At 32.8% G+C, this 21669-nt stretch overlaps 1 protein-coding gene across 1 annotated transcript; it reads left to right on the forward strand.

Moving 5' to 3' along the window:
• The first annotated feature begins 742 nt into the window (after positions 1-742).
• On the forward strand, positions 743-4442 carry LOC121116893 (sodium/potassium-transporting ATPase subunit alpha). The gene is made up of 2 exons (XM_040711197.2): positions 743-1300; positions 1369-4442. Exons 1-2 carry the CDS (start codon positions 1276-1278, stop codon positions 4299-4301), a joined length of 2958 nt encoding a protein of 985 aa, XP_040567131.1. The 5' UTR covers positions 743-1275; the 3' UTR covers positions 4302-4442.
• Positions 4443-21669: the final 17227 nt, after the last annotated feature.

A 21669-nucleotide genomic window follows, 5' to 3' on the forward strand; every position in this document is an offset into this window, starting at 1 on the left:
TCTTAAACCTTTATAACTCAATCCATACTTGACAAATCCTAAATAAGCGGCCAATACTATATATTTATTATTAAATATTTAGTTATCTTTATTCTGAGCTTGAATATAGTCAAGTTTTTGACCATTGAATATACTTAAATTCATAATTTGGGACGATATGAAAATACGTTGGTCATTCTTGTTTTATCCCAGTGGTTCTAACTCGATGTGGATATATTTAGATGGTGTATAAAAATGTCTTTCAAAACTACTTTTATATGTAAAGTTACAACTTGTATAAGCAAATTGTATCAATTACAACTTATACGTCCAATACGTTACATTAAATGACAACATCAGCCATTTTAGTTCCCAACGTCTACTTGATGTTGTCAATTCATTTTCATCAACTTAAATTACTTGGTTATAATTAATGTACGAGAAATAAAGTAGTGGGGGTTTAAACTTTATAATGTGCCACAGAGTTCTTAGCAGACAGTGATTTGTATTTAAAAAAGTAATAAATTACATCATTTAAGCAATATTAAATTTTGCATCATCTTCACCACATTTAATTTAAATTCTTCTTCTCATTAAGGGATTGTTAGCTTACCACAAGTTTCCAACTTGTACACGACATATTTCTGGATATCTAAATTCACTCCAGAAATTTGGAATATAAGCCCCATAATTCACCAAAATAATATGTCTAGGAAATAGTGGGCAGTTTATGAAGTAAATAAATAACTTGGGAATGGGTTCTAGATCCCTTTCGTGCTAAGAGTTGCAACAAAAAGTATTATTTATATTTATTTCATGAGAAATACCTTACTAAGAGCCCTCGTCTACCACTCCTCAGTCTTCTTCCTCTTCACTAGCTGCTTGTTGCATGGCTTGCTCCATGTTTTAAGGTCTATACTATCACCCGCGTGTCTATGATGCAACAGCTTAAGAAATGAAAAAGGTATAGGTAAGGTACAAGTTCGTTCCTACGTCTTGTTCTTGGTAGTTTTCTCTTTCTTAGGTGTATAGTGAACTTTGTTTTTCTATTTGTGACTAATATCTCCTCATCCAGCCTTCCTCTCCCTGACTCATTGACTCTGGGAATGATTTCATCCTCTCATATCTAATGAGTCATAATTATTCAAGAGGAAGGTTAATACTAATCAATAATTCCTTTATCATCAGTTCCCGACAATGTCTCTTTACTTACTCCTTCATCACATCCGGACTTTTTATTCGTAGTTACATATTTATATTATTCTAATTTATACTCTGTAAAACTCAAATGTCATCATGCCTCGTCTTGAAAAAGACAAAGGTGAGTTGTGTACATAAAGCAAATATTGTTTAAATCTCGTCCATCTCAAAATACTTTTTGTGTTGCAGTTCAAATATTATTCAACGAGGCGTCCGGGGAATATGACATCGATGCTCACAAGATCTCTATTGAGGAGCTATGTGAAAGAAATGGAACAGATCCACTAAATGGACTCACTGAGGCCAAAGTTCGTGAGAACCGTAGTACCTATGGCTACAATACCCTTTCCCCTTTGTCATCGTCATCAGGATGCATAAAGTTCCTCAAAAACTTTTTTAATCCATTTGCTACCCTAGTATGGGTTCAAGCATTGTTTTACTTCCTGTCATTTATTTTCATTGCCTTTATCTTTGGGACTACCCCATTGGATAAAGTTCTATTAGCCATAGTATCCCTAGCTGTCGTTATTGTAAATGGGTGCATTTCATATATTCAGGATGTGAAGACAGCCAGAGTACTCAAATCATTAAAGAAAATGTCTTCACAATATTCCTTCTGTGTTCGAGATGGGAAAACGGTTGAAATTCGTTCAGAAGAAGTGACTGTCGGTGATATAGTTGTGCTCAAGTCTGGTGATTTTATACCGGGAGACATACGGGTTGTCGAAGCTACAAATTTCAAAGTGGATAATTCCCATGTCACAGGTGAATCAGGACCTCAAGAAAGATTTCCTGAGCTCACGCATCCAAATCCTTTTCAAACCAAAAATCTTATTTTTTTTTCAACATATGTGATAGAAGGGACCGCTAAAGGTATTGTTGTTAACACGGGTAACCATACATTTGTGGGTCAATTGGTCAAATACACTGGAAAGTTCAAAACTAGAAAATCAACATTTACATATGAAATTCGTCATTTTATAAGCCGCCTTTCCAAAGCTGGAAGAAGAATTTCAATAATCGCATTTATATTTGCCTTTATCACTGGATCTCATTGGTTAAATGGATTTATTTTAACCATTGCTGTATTCATGGGTAATATTCCCGAGGGTCTATTGATTAGTACTACGACCTCTTTAATTCAAGCTGCTAAGAGGATAAGTTTAAAAAATGGAGTGGTGAAGAACTTGGAAACTGTGGAAACTCTTGGATCTACGTCTGTAATTTGCGTGGACAAAGCTCGAACTTTGGATCAAAATAAAATAATAGTAGCTCACGCTTGTCTCCATGATGAAATCACTGAGATTGATTTTTCTTTAGAAAAGTCTCCGAACTCAAGTCTTGAGGGTTGGAAGTTTTTAGAACGATCTGCTGCTCTTTGCAACACTGCTGAGTTCCTACCAGATCAAGAGAGTGTCCCTATTCTTGGGCGAAAATTTAATGGTAGTGCTATCGAAGGAGCTCTTTTGATGTTTGCTGCTCAAACAATAGGCAATGTGAACCAGGTTAGATCTGAAAAGGCAAAGATATGTGAAGTAACAACCTCCAGTAAATATCAATTATCAATTCATAAAACAAATGATTTTTCGGATAAGGGCGCTCTTCTTGTGATGAAGGGAGAGCCTGAAGAGATTTTACAGAGATGCACTACAACTCTAATAGATGGAGAGGAATCCCTTCTATTCCCTGAATTAAGATCTAGAGTCATGCAATCTTATTTTGAACTGTTACGAAGAGGTGAGTATGTCCTTGGGTTTTGTGATTTCAATTTACCTCTGGACTCATATCCATCTGAATATCCTTTCAATGTAGAAGACATCAATTTTCCAACAGAAGGATTGAGATTTCTTGGCATGATTTCCATGGTGAACCCTCCTAGAGCGACTGTACCCAATGCCATTGCTAAATGTCGTTCTGCTGGAATTAGAATCATCATGATGACTGGTGATGCAGAAGTGGCTGCCGAAGTATTTGCTCGCAATGTTGGAATTATTTCCGGGGATACTGAAAATGACAGCACAGGGGTGGCCGCTGTAGTTCTAGGAGATCAATTAACACAAATGCCAGAAAAAGAGATAGAATCTCTTATTCTACAGAATCCAGAACTAGTTTTTGCACGAATAAATCCTCAGCAAAAGGTTGCAATAGTTCAAGCTTGTCAAAGAATAGGATGGATAGTGGCAGCAACTGGAGATGGTGTAAATGATGCACCTGTTTTGAGGACATCGAATATTGGTATTGCCTTGGGTACTTCTGGATCGGATATAGCCAAGGAAGCTGCAGATATGATTCTCTTGGATGACGACTTTTCATCCATTGTTTCTGGAATCGAAGAGGGAAGACTCGCATTTGACAATTTAAAGAAAACATTTGCCTACTCATTGTCCTCAAACATTCCACAACTGGCTCCCTTTATTGTGTTTATTCTTTTTGATATTCCGATGCCTCTTAGTGTCATTGCTATTCTTATCCTTGATTTAGGAATTGACATGATTCCTTCTATTTTCTTATCAAATGAAAGTGCTGAGCATGATCTGATGAAACTCTCACCCCGCAACCCTTATACTCAAAAACTGACAAGTAGTAACATGTTTAGACTTGCATATCACCATATTGGGCTTATCGAAGCTGGTGCTGCTCTATTTGCATATTTTACTATCATGGCTTCTAATGGATTCTTCCCATCAATATTATTGGGTTCAAGGAGACTTTGGGAAAGTAAAGATATAAATGACCTAATGGATTCATATGGTCAGGAATGGACCTATCTTCAGAGAAATAATTTGTTACAGACTAGTCAAACCGGATATTTTACATCCATTGCTGTTACACAGTGCGTCAATCTTATCCTCTCCAAAACCAGAAGAAACTCCATTTTCACTCAAGGCATGAAGCAGAATAAATTATTAAACTTTGGTTGTTTTTTCCAAATACTCCTTGTTTTACTTTTGGTTTATATCCCTGGCATGGATATTTCCTTTGGAATGCATCCTTTAAGGATATCATTCTGGCTTGTACCACTTCTATTTGCCTTTTTCCTATTCATACATGAAGAGAGTCGTAAATATTTTATTCGAAATTATGGAAAGGAGAACTGGGTCAAGACGGAGTTTGGTTATTAGAGTATTAAATCTTTACTACTCTGCTTTCAATTTCTTAAATTTATAGTTATATATTCTAAATATGTTTATTTATTTCTGGGGTTCTTATATGTGATCATAATATCACAAATTTTAGACAAAAATATATAAATTGCATTTAAAGCAAGTTGCTTAGACTATGATTTTGTTATGTAGGTACTATTTTTATGTATTGAATGAAAAATGAAGTACCCGAACTTGTCTGGATTTTGTTGCTATGACTAAAATGCGTCTCCATTTTGAGGAGAGTAAGGCCCCAAATCAAATATTGACAAAAACAAAACTTTAGTTGAAATCTTCACAGCTTTATTTTGTCAAGTAAGAATTCATTACTTTTTCAATATACATATACGAAATTTTGGCTTCTCCCTGCGATCTGCAATTGATATAAACTATAGTACTCTTTGCTGGATTATATGTTAAAATAAAGAAGGATTTAAGAACACTCATATTTAGGTCTTACTTTTTTTAAATTTGCACTTGCCGCAATTCAGCCTATATCCCTAAACTCACAATTATTTGGTTGATAATTACTATTACTAAAGTTATAAGAGGAGAAGGGCCGGTGATTTTGGCCCTTGAAGAACAACTTCCGCCAATCGTAAAAGACAAACACTCCTCGTAATAACATAGCTGGTTGGGAAAGTTTTTTTTTTCAACCTATACTTTTCTATTATTTAACCAATCTTATCATCAGAGTCAGTTTTGTGTCTGTTTTTGTTTAGCTGTCCAGTCCAGTTATACTTAGTCGTCGATCCTTATGAAGGTAAAATCAAACCCTTATAACGTCATTCTCTGTGTTTTTCCTTTTTTCAATTAATCAACTATTATGTTATAATAAAACCAGGTATATTTTTTGAAAGATATCTGCAATACTCTTAATACATTTGGCATATATCTCTTGTAGAAATTCCAAAGATCGACCGTTAAGGACCTCGAGCAGGGATTATAAACAGGCTTTCCATGGAAAATTCCGCCCTCAAAAGACCCACGAAATTTTTTAAGAATTAATCAAATTATTGCCTTTGATGTTGGTATAATTAGACTAAATGGTGTTTTTATGGCAATACTGATATGCATTACTCCATAATCTCGGGAGGGGGTAAATAAGTTGCTATCAATTGTTTCTACCGGTGCAAGGTAATATCCTTCTTTTTTTCATGGCATGGATTTATATCTATCAACATTACTTCTACACTAAATTCTTCAATAGTAAAATTAATCGAACGACCGATTTTAGGTTTCCCTGGTTTAATTCTAAACTTAAATAGATAAGGAATGCAATTTTGTCTTTCTGAGATAAATGTGATGAAAAATAAATATCGTATTAAACTCACTCATGAACACTTTGACCAGATAATGAAAATTGCCAAAATAGTGTGGATACGAGCTTTAAAAATATAGTACAGTATTCATGAAGAAATTACACTCATTTGAGTTAAAATATGTATAAATAAGTATTAGTATGAGCCTGTCCGTTCCATGGACGCATGGGGGGGGGGCGCATTGGGACACAAAATACTAGTAGTGTATAGTCCATATTTTTGCCAATAGTTTAAAAATTCAAATAGATAATGTTATTTGTAATTTATGTTTATCTATTTAAATCGAATTTAAAAGTACCTAATTTATTTTAGAGCAATAATTTTAAAAAAAACCCCAAAAAAATCGTGTTGTGCCCTTCTGGGTTTGAAGTTTGACAGAATTACTCCTGAACAGGTATTGTGTACGGCATAACTCCCCAGTTGCGCTTGCTTTGAAGAAAAAAACCAACAAATGGTAAAACTTGCCTACAGGGAAGATCACTTGATACATGTACCAACTATAAAGAAAACTTTAAAATTACTTTACCTCCAAATAAATTAGTATCCTGCACATAATATACAAAGCTTCAATGGAATGCTTATGGCCCATAGGTACTTCAACATATCACCAAAGCAATATGTCAAAATAGTTATACAAAGTCACTATTTGGCTTTATTGAATTGATTAAATTCTCATATGTGTTTATTTGAATTGCAGCAATCCAAGACGAATTAACTGATTAATGGTAACTTCCCTTCACTTCATATTTTTAATAGTGGAGTGTTGAACAAAAATATTAATACCAGAAAAAATGGGCGAGCAGCAGGCGGACAAAGAAGATTCAAAAAGTTTATTTTTGTATATATAAGATATTCAAACGTCAATAACTTTTATCATGTATATATTATTTACTGTGCAATTAAAATGAAAGCCAATGTTCCATTAGTGTGGGCTGCAAAATGATCTCTTCATTTCATTTTGGCTAGAGACTCCACCAACACAATACAAAAAATCAGAATATATCATCTAAACGGATTTATTGATGGGACACCAATTGGTTATTATTCTTTTTATTAAATCATTGCTTAAACGGTTCAACTTCCGTCTATTATTAGTTATATTTTATTTTCTCAATTGTTTTCATGATTCCCTTAGACATTGAACACGATCAAGGGTAGAATTACTCTCTCTCTCTCTCTCTCTCTTTTTCTTTCTCTTTTAAACTCTCCATTATTGTAAATACATGCTATTATGATTGTTATTGTATTATTTTTATTTTCAAAACCTTCTTTATGCGAGGAGAGGATAGAAGTAGCCCAGCATGGGGTCCCATTGTGGATTTGACAGGACAACAACAGGAGGAGTATCTGACACGGAAGGAAACCTACCTCACTTATTTATAAGTTTTTAGTTAGCTTAAACGATTTATCTATAGTATCATATGTATACTACACAAAATTAATAGATGTTATTGATTTATACACGAAAACTCAGGGGCCTGAGTCCATATGGATACCAACATTAGCATTGAAATGCTTCTAGGAAATAATAGACTTGGGGTTTGGAATTTTTTAGAAAATTGAATATCAAAAATTCAAAAAAAAAAACAAACAGTTGTTCACTAAAAGTTAATTATTTGGATAAAAAACTCAAAAATCGAAAGTTATCCTTAGCAAATTAATTTTTTTGGAAAAAAAAAAATTCAAAAATCAATCGCTATTCCGAAAAAATAAATTTTTGTAAAAAAATTTAAAAATCCACAGCTATTCATAAAAAAATTAATTAATTTTTGTATAATTTAATAAAATTTTAATTATGAAATGATTAAATGTGGGATTACTGAGAGTTCCCCGGACGCAGCGACGCCGTAATGTCAGGGGCGTCTGCAAGATATCATTATTTCTTTGGGTAGGGAAAGGGCCGTGACTAAGATTTTTTTAGGAGTGAGTTTTTTTGACTATTTTGACAATAAAAAATTTTATAAATGTCAAATTGACATAAAGCTTTTTTTTCAAAAATTTTGTTAAGAGATTAAATTTAAAGGAATAACAATTCTATCGCAAAATATAATATTTTAAATTTTTCGCTCAATACGAATTATATTTATTGAATTGCTATTAAAAAATCTGCCAATGTGGAGGTCAATGGCCCTTATGGTTCTGGAGCCACTGCCCATAGGTGTAAAACTCCGAGAAAATTCTGAAAACGGAATTACATAAACTCTGATAGATACATACTCGTATTGATAAATGATTATTTATACGAAACATACATTTTTGTTTGTGCCTTTCATTGTGGCATTTCATTTAATTACATTAAACTAAAATGTAAATATATTAAAACTCAATTATATAAAAAATGACATGAAAAGACAAAAGCCCGAAATTTAGGGCATGAAAAATTCGTTTCAAAAATATACCATCAAATAATCTCAAAGAAAATACCTTTAAATACTTGATAAAACACGAATATAATGTTCTGCAATAGATACTGTAGTGCCATTTTTTCCTAGCATTCTCATAGTATATCACACATGCTGGGTTTTTATTAGAATAGCATTGAACTTCCCATGACCTTTGCTATTAAAAAAAGGTTAAAATATCATCCTGATTGAGTTTACATTCGAAAGTGTTCTCTAGCATATATATATATTCAATTTAACTCTCATATAACTGTCATTTACAATCAACCAATCCAAGAAATGTGGGTTCTAATGTTTCGCCTACAAAGTAAGCCCCTCTCTTATCTCTATAAAATTTAGCTGCCACTTCAAGAGTTCTAGTCAGTTTTCTATTTATGAACAATTTTTTTTCCAGTCATTAACAAAGAATTCCTAAAAGCATTGACACATCCTCAAATGTCCCTTTTGATTCTCTGCTGTTTTAAATATTCCTTAATAGGATCCAAAGTTGAAGTTTGGGAGCACTTTCTAAGTTAGGATACTGGCACCATTGAAATCCTCATTCTGAAGGGAACCATTGGGTGCTTTATCTAAGTATGAGTGGAGTGGGCATTTTCACATTAATCAGAAAAATTAAAAAATGCAAATTAAAAACTGTTAGTCTTCTAATTAAAATATTTAATTTTGTAAAAAATAGCCATATGCCATTGCTTATGCAATTCCATTTTGCAAATGTGTATGTAAGTGTATTGCAGCATCAGTAGCAATGTCCGAACCTTTATTCTTCACAGCCAGTGGATAAATATATTCCATTAATGGCTTCTTCCAATCTAAATATTTTTCAAAGTTTTTGATGACTTCTTTCGAGCCTTCACAAAATAAATTTATTCTTGATGAACTAAACATACAAAAATAATATTTTGTCATTTGATTGATTTTGAACTAGATTTCTATTTTTACAAAAACACTACAAATATTAATGCTCAAGGGTTGACGAAAAAGTAATTTCGTCTTTTTTGCTTTTTAAAAAGTGTTAAAATCATAATTTAAGCCAAGGATACCTATTCTGTTTGATAAATTGTTGCCAACGAGAATCCAACTTCATAAAACCCTTCTTATAGAACCCTTTGTCCGGATTGACAGAAAACTCGGACAACCAACTGTCATATGCCTCTATTGAGGACAAATTCTAACTCCATGCGCGTTGGCCATAGATGGGCAAGAAAAGGTGATAGTCACTTGGTATCAGGTCTGGACTGTAGTGTGAATGCATAAGAACTTCCCATTTGAGATCCCAGAGCTTCTAGTGCGTCATCAAAGGTGTATGTGGCCTGGTATTGTGTTGATGATGTCTGGTTGTCTCCCATTCAACAATGCTGGCCACTTCTGTTCGATCGGCAACTTCAAACGGTAGATTTATTCACAGTAGAGGGCAGAAAAGAGAGGGGGGAAAACCCTTTTCGAACCACTGTTGTGCAATAAGAACCGAATGAGTATCAACTCCGTATGTATAGCAAATTTTCTTGGTAACTTTCGATAGTAAAAATGTAAAATATGGCGAATTTCTTTCTTACTCTACGCACGATAATTCACGTATGAACTCGCCAAGTACAGTACTGTTCCTAAAGCGTTTGTAGTTAGACTCAGACCTTTACAACACCTTATCGTATGATCTGTAGTGACGGATAATGAATAAGATATTCTAGATTAAAAAAGGGGTGGGAAATACGAAATTAATTTTTCCCCAGCTTAATATTTCTTTAAGTTAATTTATGTTAATGAGATAAAAGGCTTTCAATAAATGTTTAATTATATTTGAAAAGAAAACAATCATTTTAGATCTTTTTATTTAATACATATATAGAGTAAATTCGAAATTAATATATTATTCAATTTCCAACGGATTCTTGATGTTTGAAATAAATTATTTCAATATATTGGTTGGGAAGATTGCTACTCATTTTTACTCAATATACAACCCCATTGAACCAATTGAGGTGAGATACTATCTATCCATTATTGTTCGAGGTACTTGTTGTTTCAAATGTCTTGCTCTTATATTTGGGCTCTTGTACCAAAAATACCTATAAAGGTCGCATATATTTATTCGTATATTTTCAAGTAGTGGCGTGGTACTTGATATTGGTTTCCATACAAAATCTCGAATGGTTCTAAGTGATATATTTGTTGCATGTTTTAACCGTTAAATCCCAGCAGAGGATGTGTAATTTCTCTGATTCGTATCTCGTTACATTATTCATATCTTTAAATATCTTTACCTTATCTTTAGATCAGAAATGGGTAATCTACAGCCCGCAGCATTGTGAAAAATCATATGTTTCCTATTTATAAATATGATAAAAGGCTTCTTTTTTTTTTACGAAATTAAATATTTTTTTTTTAGAAGACTAACTGTTCTTTAATTTGCTGATTAATGTGGCCCGTTCAATGAAAAGATTGCCCACTCCACTCATACTTAGATAAAGAAAAATATAGAAATGTCATTTAAAGAATATTATTTACATTGGTAATTGAGCCTAATTGGACACGAATAAATATAAAATCTTACCTTTGTAGGTTCCCAAATTTAGCTGAGGAAACGAGTAACTGAAAGGATATAATGATTAGTAAAAAAAAAAACTCACCAGTTACATACTGGCATACTTTTTTACTTTGAATACTATTTACTGTACATTTCACTTTTCGGGGTAATATTTTTCCTCCTCCACAAAGACATCTCCTTGAGACAACAAAAAAAAACCCCACCATTTTGGGCATAGGTATAAGATGTACTCAATGGTTTGGGGGTTGTCTATTTAATCAAATATAACAAAGCCAAATCTATTAGTCTTTAGTGAAGCAGGGAAATCATTCAGCACATCTTAGGCCCTAAAATTAATTTTAAAAAAGGTGCACAATATTTTTGTGGATAAACCACATACTAATCTTAAACAAATTACAACTTTTGATTTTTTACATCACATTTGGGACGGTGCAAAAGGGTTCAAAATATGGTAATTAGATACTATTTTTTTTTTTTTTTTTTCTAGATCAACTGTGATTCATTTTTTTTCAAAAAATTACACGATAAGTTCTAGAACAAATATTACATATATACATATAAGAGACGGCGGGATCAAAATTAAACCGAACTTTCTCTGTTTAAACATCGTATAACGTCATTGTACTTGAAAAATAACAAAACATATGATGTCATGTTATAAACAATTTATCTGTAAAATCAGTCTAGCCAGATGTTTTTGGGTGAGACCGTACTAGAAAGAATTTTTCTTTTGGACCGATCTGGACCAAACTTTTCCTTTAAACCAATCTAGACCGAATTTTTAAATGAGACCAGTCCAGACTGAGCTTTTTTGTTGGACTAAACTAAATTCGGTCCAACAAAAAATATAACAGTCTCATACGGGTCTAGGATTTCCGGACCGAAACCCAACCCTACTTTCTACTATTTTTAACTCAATTCCTTTTTAAGTAGAATAACAATTAGTCGTGAGTACATATAATACAATGGAAGATAAACCACAGGCCAGTCCAGATTCGGATTAACATCTTTCTCTCCTAAATAGATCCATAGTACACATTAATATACAAAGACGACCCAAGTTACAAATTGGAGATTAGCACTCACTAATAAACAAAAATCTAACACTCTAATCTCTTGTATGCATGTTCTCTGTATAGTTCTCCCTGTTTCTCAATTATGGGTACTATTTTATAATCGTTTTTCTTTTTTTTCTTCTTTTTTTTGTCACCGAAATCATCATGAGAAAACAAAACATAATCGGTTAATCCCTGTAAAAAAAGATTTTCTTTAAATTCATTAAGATGTCTTTGGGGGACACGCACAATCACACACGCAAAGAGCAGGGTCGGAAAAGCTCACATTACCAAACAAAGAGCTTTGGGCTATTTGTGCAAGATAATTTATTTTTTATTTTTAGGAATCTCTTTGATAAAAGGACTCACTCTGCGAACCAGAGCGACCCTCACATGCAAATATAATATATATAATAACATATTTAGTGCACCAAATATATGTACTAACATATATTGTATAATTAAATGTCTTTTGTATTCTTCTTAAAAGTAAAGAAAGTTTATCTTTTCCCCTCCCATAAGCGAGACTATCACGTGTTCATTTGAATGTACTATTATTAAAGGTTGCGTGATTAGTTCCTATCATCCACAATGATGGTGTGACCATTTGATTACCAAGAGAGAGATGGCCATGTTTTTCTATTTATTTGTTTCTCCTCAAAATACCAAGATATTCCTCAAAATACCAAGATATTGAGGAGTTGAGGCTATCAGAGGTCGTGAAAAAGTTATAATACTGCATATTCTATTTGAGTCTCAAGTCTTTACTCACAAACTCAAGTCCAAGCCCTTTTCATAGAGTTTCAAGTACCTAGAAATAAAATATATTTTAAAGAGTAATTTATGTCCAGTGATCAATTTGAAATTACTTACGATCCTTCTGAGATCAAAAAACGAATTGCAGACTTCCTGAAGCAAAAATACAAAGGGAAATGTGGCCTCCTAAGTCCAATATGCGTTGACTTCTTTTGAGCTCCAATTCTTGAGGCAGACGGGCAAAATGGAAAAGGAGTTTTCGTAAAGGTTTTGGCCTGGTTCAGGGTCAGTTTGGAGACCGTGGTTGAAGCTGGAGGTGGTGTGTTTGATCAATGGACTTTACTATGGATCCCTACATCTAAGAGCAAAATATTTGTGAATTAATTTTCGGAAATGAATTGTAATAAATGTACAATGTCCTTAAATTTCCTGGATTTAAAAACCCCATCTTGTATATATGTCTATTAGTATATTACCGGGTATAGAACAAGTACTGAGCACTACCTCTAAGTAGTCATTAAAATACTCATAATTGATCAGGATGATGTTGTACATAGAAAATTTTATTTTATAATATTTTTTACTATAACAATCCATATCAATTATGAATCTGGCCACCATCAACCTCAATGACAACCTCTAACCGCCTCCGGAACCTCTTACACACATTGGTAACGCAGTCCTTTTTCTTGATCCTCCACTGGTGGTTAACGGAGGTCTTCAGGGCATCAATATTCGGGTGGCGGACTTATTTTGGCCTTTTTCTCAAACTACCACCAAATTGAGTAATCCAGTAGACGGGGCCAAAGGTTCTTGGACCACAAGTTCATGCTGCTACCCATCCACTCTTCTAGAATATTAGCAGTATGGGCTGGAGCCCCGTCCTCCTGAAATACGTACGTACCCTTGTTGAACTTCTTCATCGTCTTGGTGATCCATTGTACCACATTTTCCTTAAACACCATAAAGTATTCAGCCGCAGCTAACCGGCATCCAACGGGAAACCAAGTTGGAGGAATTTTCCCCCAATTGATGCCACAATCCCCATCATCATGACAGAGGCCGAATGTTTCGTCTTGGTGACTGTCATGATGTTTCGTTGGCCTTGCCAAAGCATACCACCCGATCATTTTGCTTGTTGTAGACGGTGTCAACGGTAAATGTTTTTTCATCATAGAAAAAAATTACCCAGTTGCTGTTGTACTTCATATCATTCAAAAGTTGTTGACATCGCTGAAGACAGAATTCTTTGTGACGTTGGGATAGTAATTACCTCTCAATTCTTCTAAGCGACCTTCCTCCAGCCTTTCCGATGGCCATGCACACAATAGACCGATGCACCCTCTTCTTCTGGGTGTACTCTGATATCTTCATCGTTAGGTTGACATTAAAGGCCTCCATGATGTCTTCAGGCATCACTTTAGTGAGTCTTCCTCTCATGGGTTGGCCCTTAGGTTGTCCCCATCAGCTAAACGATTTCTGATCCGACAGACTGTGGCCTTTCTGACGTCTAAGGCCTTCATGATGTCCCAAGTGGTCTTCCTGGCACGGATCAAATTTCCTATGAGAGCAATTTCTTGCCTATATCGCGACATATACATATTTTTTTTTACAAAAGATACATCAATCAACGGCTTAGAATGTAAGCTATTCAAAAATAATCGGAACTTTAAGATTTAATCAACAACACTTATTCAAAACTGTACCTTTAGAAGGTCTCATTACTTTTTCTACATCCGATAGATTATTTGAAGTACATTTTTTTAGTTAAATTAGAATACATTTCAATTATACTAATAAGAAGTAATATTGGAATAAAAACAGCATCTTTCATTCTCCCAATTAAGTAATTTTTTTTTCTTGTTTTACTTATTTTAAAAACAATAATAAATAACAGTATTATAATGCCTAAATATATATTATGTTTATCATTTCTAAAATATCAATTTTCAAATTTCAGAAATGATTGGTCTTGCTCACCTTTATTTTTACTTTTACATATTTAAACCTGAACAGTTATTTTTGACAAAAATTATAAAACCAAAAACTCATTACTTACCACGGATAGCGTTGAATGTGTTTATTTCCCAAGAGTTACAAATGAAAAATGTATCTGAACACAAATAATGCATTAAGAACTGTAAGTGTATAAATGATAAATAAAAAGAAGGATCTAGGACTCAAATGGAGGAAAAAAGGAAAACAAAACGAGGTCGATTTTCATATTTCGATAGGCATCTAAAATTTCATGACTGAACCAACATTAGAATTGATATTACTGCTAAAGTACCATTGCTGTCAAAAGTTGTATATTGTTTTGAACTTTGCAATAACTGTACTCGAATAACCATATCACTTCTAGAAGCTGACAAAAATTTGAGCCATTTCTTAACGTTTCTTGTTTTGTAGTGAAATGACGATTTTTTAAAATTATTTGTTATAATAATATTTGTTTATACAACTTTTAATAAGGTGTTCATATTATTTGAATTATGATGTAGATAAATCAGTTATAAGCAAGGTCGTGTCCGCCAGAACCGGAACCGACAAAGTTGAACCAAGACTACTGCAATATATTGCCTATCGGTCTGGGTTCTTGTGCTTTTGTTCCTATTTAGAAAATATAAAGAAAATATTAGTATATATTATAAAAAATAAGTTAGCTTTAATAAATTAGTCAATTTTCTGAGTTTTTTTATTGTTCCATTGCAGCGTTTTCCAATTATATTTTACATCTCCAGGGTGATACAGTTGTCTCTGAGTTCCAAATAACTACTTATGGATATGAAAAAGTGGTTTAAGGCATCACACGATGTAAATAAAAGAAGGATAGGATGGAGTAGATTATGGATCCAGATCCGCTACTTAGTTTGCCGTGCCTTATAATATAATAACTATAATATATCCTAAGCCAAGTTTACCCAAACTTTACTATGCCAAGGCCCCCTACACTAATACATTATTTGAAACATTATACGAAACATGTATACTATGTATGTATAGACTTAAAGTAATCCTCAATTCTCCATCTTCCTGCGAAAGAGAGTCTCCCCGCACAGGACACACTTTGAAAACTATTGTCTTATGTAACTTTAGTTTTCAGAGTCCCAGCTGGAACTTGGGGCACTATGTATAAGGTAACTGCGGCACTGTTTGTATCTAATATCATTTCCTGGGCCCGAATTGTCACCCCCCTTTTTTAATTGCCTATATTTTAATTCTAATCACTATTCCTGCAATAAACTTATTATGATAGGAGGAGATTTAATGAAGGACTACTACATTATTTAAGAGAAATAGAAACATACAAAAATAGTACTTGCATACATTATTTACAGGGATATATTCGAAGTGAAATATGCATTACAACCACATAAATATAGTTGTAATGCATTGACGTTGACTTATTATTCTAAGAAAAACTCTTTTTATAAATATATACCTAGTTGTAAAGGTAATTGTTGGCTGTTATGTTGAAAATAAAGTACTTGAAACTTGAAACGGAACTGGTTGGAAACCATTTTATCAATAGCTAATTATTTAAAGGTAATTTGGGCAGAGTATGCACAAAACACTTTTTCTCAAACATCAAAAAAAGCTAGAGCCACAAAATGTACATCACAATTGTCTAATACGAGGGTAGTCTGAAAAGTTTCCAATCTCAACATGAAGATGACAGTACTCGTAAATTTGATGTGGACATGTCAATACAACTCAGAATATAGACCCAAAAACAAAAAGTGTCTCGTGAAGGATTATTTTGCAGAAAAAAGCGCCGATGACTATTTGGATCGCAGCAGCAGTGCTGCGAAAAGTGTGTAGAATTAAGGGAAGACTATTGAAAAATATAAATTCAGAAAAAATGTCTTGTATCTTTAATAGGTTGGAAATTTTTTAGACCCTCCTCGTATATTGTGTAATAAAAAAAATCCATAATTTTGTATGTATTTTTTTTACATACAAGTGTTTACATAATAGTCTGACTCAATTATTTCTATTATTTTATCCACATTTTTGACAATTGGGCCTGCATCTTCAACATCAAAATATATTGGAACGAAATCCAGGGAACCAAAATCATGCGTGATTGGCTGTTACAGTATCAAGACCTAAAAGGCTATTTAGTTTTTCAGCAGTCTGACTCACATTTATGCCTTTATCAAAGAAAAAACTATAAAATATGGCGTTTTTTGTCTTTGCTGATGTCGCAAGATACACATTATTAAAGCCATCTATTGGAAAAATAGTTTATAATAAATGTGATGAGACTCTCTAATTGAAAGATTTTGTAATCTTTAAACTTAATTTTAAAATAAAAATTGACTTTGCTATTAATGATTGGGGTTAATTAACCATCGATAATGAAAAGTTAAGGTATACACACTAAAATGAAAGAAACTTTTAATTAATTAGTTTATTTAATTGTAAAGTTTCATTACATTCTATTGAATATTTACGGAGTTGTATAATTATAATCGTATATTATAAAAATCATCCTCTTCCATTTGTAGTAAGGTAATAAATATCCCTTACATACATTTCTTTTTCTATTAAATAAAGGCTGAGTGAATTATAATTATTTACTAAAACTACAAGACGCCATCAAGGTTAATCATTGGTAGAGAGGGGAAAAGTATGAACAATTGTTTTCTGAAAAAAGACCATTTCTCCGTAATTTTCGGAAAGTAATATTAAACGAAAACCTGCTTTTTTCAGGGGCAAAAGTAATTTTTTAGAGGATCAATATTTTCCTAATAATGCTGTCAGTTTTTATTGTTTGTTTTTATTAAATAATTCAAATTATAGATTATTTTACTCTGCATTTTACTTCTAAAACTAAAATCCTTTTAAAAATTGATTTTGACCTGTAGTGATAGTGAAAGTCCAAAACGTTTGACTTATATTTAGTATTTATATGATATAAAAATTATCATTGATAATATAATACGTGTAAGGTAGAATATTAAAAAAAAGCACAAAAAAAAAAGAAGAAGATCTAAAATGTAAATAATATATATATTTCAATAAATAATACAAAAAAGAATTAAACAAATTTCGCTTGAGGTCAGCCTCACTTCCTTGACAAAAGAATAGAGGTATAAAATTTCAGAGACTAGCCGATCTATAATAAAAACTATGTTTAAAAATGTCCCTCATTGGTTCCGGAAGGAAGATGTAGCTGTGATCAGAGAGTCTTGTTCGTGGAAGAGGAAGTCTTTGTTTGTTATTCAGGCTGGGAGAAATAGGGTTTGTTTTATTTTGCATGTTGTAGTTGTCATTATTCCCTAATGAGTGAAAAATCGACACAAACCTAACTTGTACCTTTTCCAGTGACTTCATCAAATAATTTCCGGAAGGATTCTGGATTTCAGATACATTTAGATCAGGAAGACATAAAGTTTCACCATGAACAAAGCATTCAAAGTTTTGAAATGTCTTCCAATGATTCCCAAATTTGATTGGCCTTAAATCTCAGATCTCGAGAGATGTAAATGCCTAAGTCTAAGTAATCTATAACGTTAAGAATTTGGTAGATGAACTCTTTTTGGAGAAAGGAAGCAGGACACATTTAAAAACATAATTAGGCATTCTCCAAGGAATATAAAAGTTGAGAAACTTAGTATAAACAGCATCCACAAAGGTATACTAAATATACAGTATAGTAAATATTATTCAGTTTGAGTTTTAAAAATCGGTCAACAAATAAAGGAAAAATGAATGCTTCGTTTTTACCACTCCAAACAACCATCGTATGTAGGTGTCTTGTCTCGCACATAATTCTCCTAATTCAAAGAAAACTGTTATTGGCTGTAAATAGTTTGTCTGTAGAGGACGGATTTTTGAGTATGCGCTTAATTTTTAGAACTGCGTGAGTATTTATACATAAAAGCCCCTTTATCATCAAACAAATTTGGCCGAAAAAAAACAAAATATTTTTTTAATTTAAATGATTTAAGAGGTATGAAAAATGACATCCGTATATTGAAACTTTGAAAACATATTTTTTTATTAATACACATCATTAATTTTTACAGGCCGAATGAATTCATATTCTCTTTACTACTCATAATTCAATCATAGGATTTACAACTCTTGTCGATAATTCTTAGTCCTTCATTGTCGACTGTGTGTCCCTTAAAAAATTTATACTGGGAGTCAACTGACAATTGTTTTGAGGTATCCCCACACTCTTAAAAATGGGCACAGTTTTGCTTTTCTAATTATGTATTTGAACTAATTAAAGTTTTAAGCCCACTTTGGTTATTTTCTTTTATAAAACAAAATTTGTATATTTGTTTGATTGTGATTGAAAGAATCATTTTTAGCTCCTCGTATCATATTAAAAAGAAAAACAGGGGAGTACCAAGGTTATTAGAAATACAAGGTTAGACCAACATGTAAGTGGGGTTTCTAGAATTTTCAATTTGATATATCGTCCGACTGCAAGTCAAGACAGACAGATTTTGCCAAAACATGCAACTAATCATCCACTCTGACGTCAATATTTTTAAGCGTGGGGAATGTCAAACATCAGTCGTACAAGCGTTATAGTATCACCTTGTATTTCTATTAAGTTTGAGGAGTACATATACAAAGTAATTAATGTGACTTTAGATTATGATTACAACGAGCATGTGTAGCCAGAGCTCAGCGCGTCATATTACAAAAAAAAAGGGAAGAACCTATGCTTAGGGTTGTAAATCTGTGCAAGTTTTTTAATTGTTGGCAACCTGAAGAATTTTTAAAATCCATATTTATTCCCAAAAAATTATTTTTTTTTGAAAAAATAAAAAAAAATCCACAGCTGTTCACAAAAACGTAAATTCAAATATTTTTTCGGGAATAATTTCAAAAATCCATAGCTATTCTAAAATATTGAACTTTTGGAAAAAAATTTCAAAGATCCATATCCAGTCACAAAAAATAACTTTTTTTTAAATTGAAATTCCACTATGTCCTCAAAAAATGAATTTATAATATTTCTAGAACAAAATTGTAAATATTAAATTTTAGGAGAAAAATTTAAAAATACATAACTATTCACAGAAAATGTAATCCGATTTCAAATATTAAATTTTTTGAAAAAAAAATATAAAAACATCAAATTTTTTAGTAAAAACAAAAATTCATTTATTGGAGGGGGGGGCTAGAGCCCTACATCCCACCTCCTACAAACACCCCTGGATTATGTACTACTTATAAAAAATTCTTTCAATATCTCAAGTACCCTCTGGAGTGCCTCCAAGTACCCCAAGTCGTACGCGTACCCCCATTTGAGAACCACTGTTGTATATTATTTAAATGAAGTTTGTCTCTTTGTCGACAACTAATAACTCTGCGCGATAACGGAACTTACATTCGTTGTTTATAAGACAACGTGGCAAATTTATCGAAGATTAATGTCTCTTTGAAGGTTTCTTAAATTGTCCATCTATTTCTTCTTAAGATGACGATGTAAGAAGATATTTATGATTATTATCTTTCTACCTCATGATAGTCGATTACATCTATTAGCAATAAAAAATAACTATACCTATATTCTTCAATTCAATTATAGTTATATAATGAAAAGTGTCCATAATAAATGAAATGTAATAATAATATACACCCTATAAAATAAATGAACTTGATAATGCTAATTCAATTTCTCCTAATGACGCTTATTTTCTTAGTGTAATATTATCACCATCTTTAATGACTATTGGCTTCATAGTATATATGTAGTACTAGTAGAGCCTCTCTCCTGATATCCCACGAGCTAAACATTTTCCCGGGATAAGTTATATAAGATTTCTACAAAATAAGTGGATAAAAGGATAAATGGATGCGACGGGAAAAAAACTTATTACTTAATCACAATATTTTCTGGGATACCATAATTTTAAAATTTGCTTCCTGGATCCCGTTCAAACACAATTTCCTGGGATACTCTAGTACATATACCCCTTGGATCCCATTGGGATCACGGAAAACATAGAGGGTATTGCCCCCTTCCCGCCTTTTATGGAGGTTTTATAGTTCTCACAATAATTACTTTTTTCAAATTTTAACATTATAAATTTGGTAATTTTATTTTTACATTTTAAAAGTTATTTGTGAAATTTGGGATTTATAAACACAAAAAGGAAATTATAAGAAAACTGTCAAAAAATCCCGACACTCCCACCTCCAAAGAAATATTATTGATACAGGCCTGCCCCCCATCTCCTGAAATCATGCTGACGCCACTGATGACGTCGGCATTATATAATTTGCACCCCCTCCCAATACACAATCCGGGATCTAGAGGATCCCATTGCCCACAAAGGAAAATTTCGAGAACCTTTAGATGTAATTTTAGCTGTATGCAGTGTTGTATAGCGTTGTTACGATACCAATATTTTCGTACAGGTTTCTCTACAAAAATTAGTATGATTAATACAAATTCACATGCACTTACAGGTACGCAATTTTTGTTTTTGAGCTGAGAAAACAGAATAAGAGGGGGGATGATTACGTCATTAGAGGGCCAATTTTGTGGTACGCCATGGTTCTCTAAATACTATTTCGAACAACAATTTAGTATTGCATCGCTTTAAATGCCTGTGTATCCTAGTGTCACTAAAGTACCGGTATACCAAATAAAACTCACTCTATGCACATATTCTCTATTTAAACAGAGTTGGGACCCACATCTAGCAGTAGCATGACTAAATTATGAAAAATATTATTTGTATGAAATCTAGAAAAGACAACTCAAAACCAATTTTTGGTATGTGTAAATACTAATATATTTATCCATATTTATTATTCAATATGCCAAAGGCAATAACAGCCTGTATTCCACGAAGAACAGATTGGCAGCTCTTGACGATGAAGGACGAAGATATGAAATTATAACATTTCCGAGCGTATCCAAATTTGTATGACAGCGCAGAAAAATAGAAAACAGGGCTAGAGGCAGGCCAGAAGTCATCCATTTTTGTTAGAGTAGAAGTTTTAGTTCTTCTTCACTGTATGGCTCTGTAATTGACCTCCTCATATTGTAAGTAGTCTGGATGGAGTCCAGCTTCTTCAGCCTTTTCTGCACTGAAACCGGGGCAGAGGAGATCGCACATCATGTTCCCTTTATGTTTTTGCTCTCACATTTTTAAATCTAGAGACATGGGATAAAAACAAAATTTGTTTATTTTTGTTTCAGATGTTGTTTGGCTGCGTAATGAAACTTCGTAGTTAAAAATAACGGGGATAAACTTGCAATTTAAGGTTACTGCAAAATTTGGGTCCCAC

The sequence above is a fragment of the Lepeophtheirus salmonis genome, chromosome 4 (assembly GCF_016086655.4).
Source record: "Lepeophtheirus salmonis chromosome 4, UVic_Lsal_1.4, whole genome shotgun sequence".
Classification (NCBI taxonomy): Eukaryota; Metazoa; Arthropoda; class Copepoda; order Siphonostomatoida; family Caligidae; genus Lepeophtheirus; species Lepeophtheirus salmonis.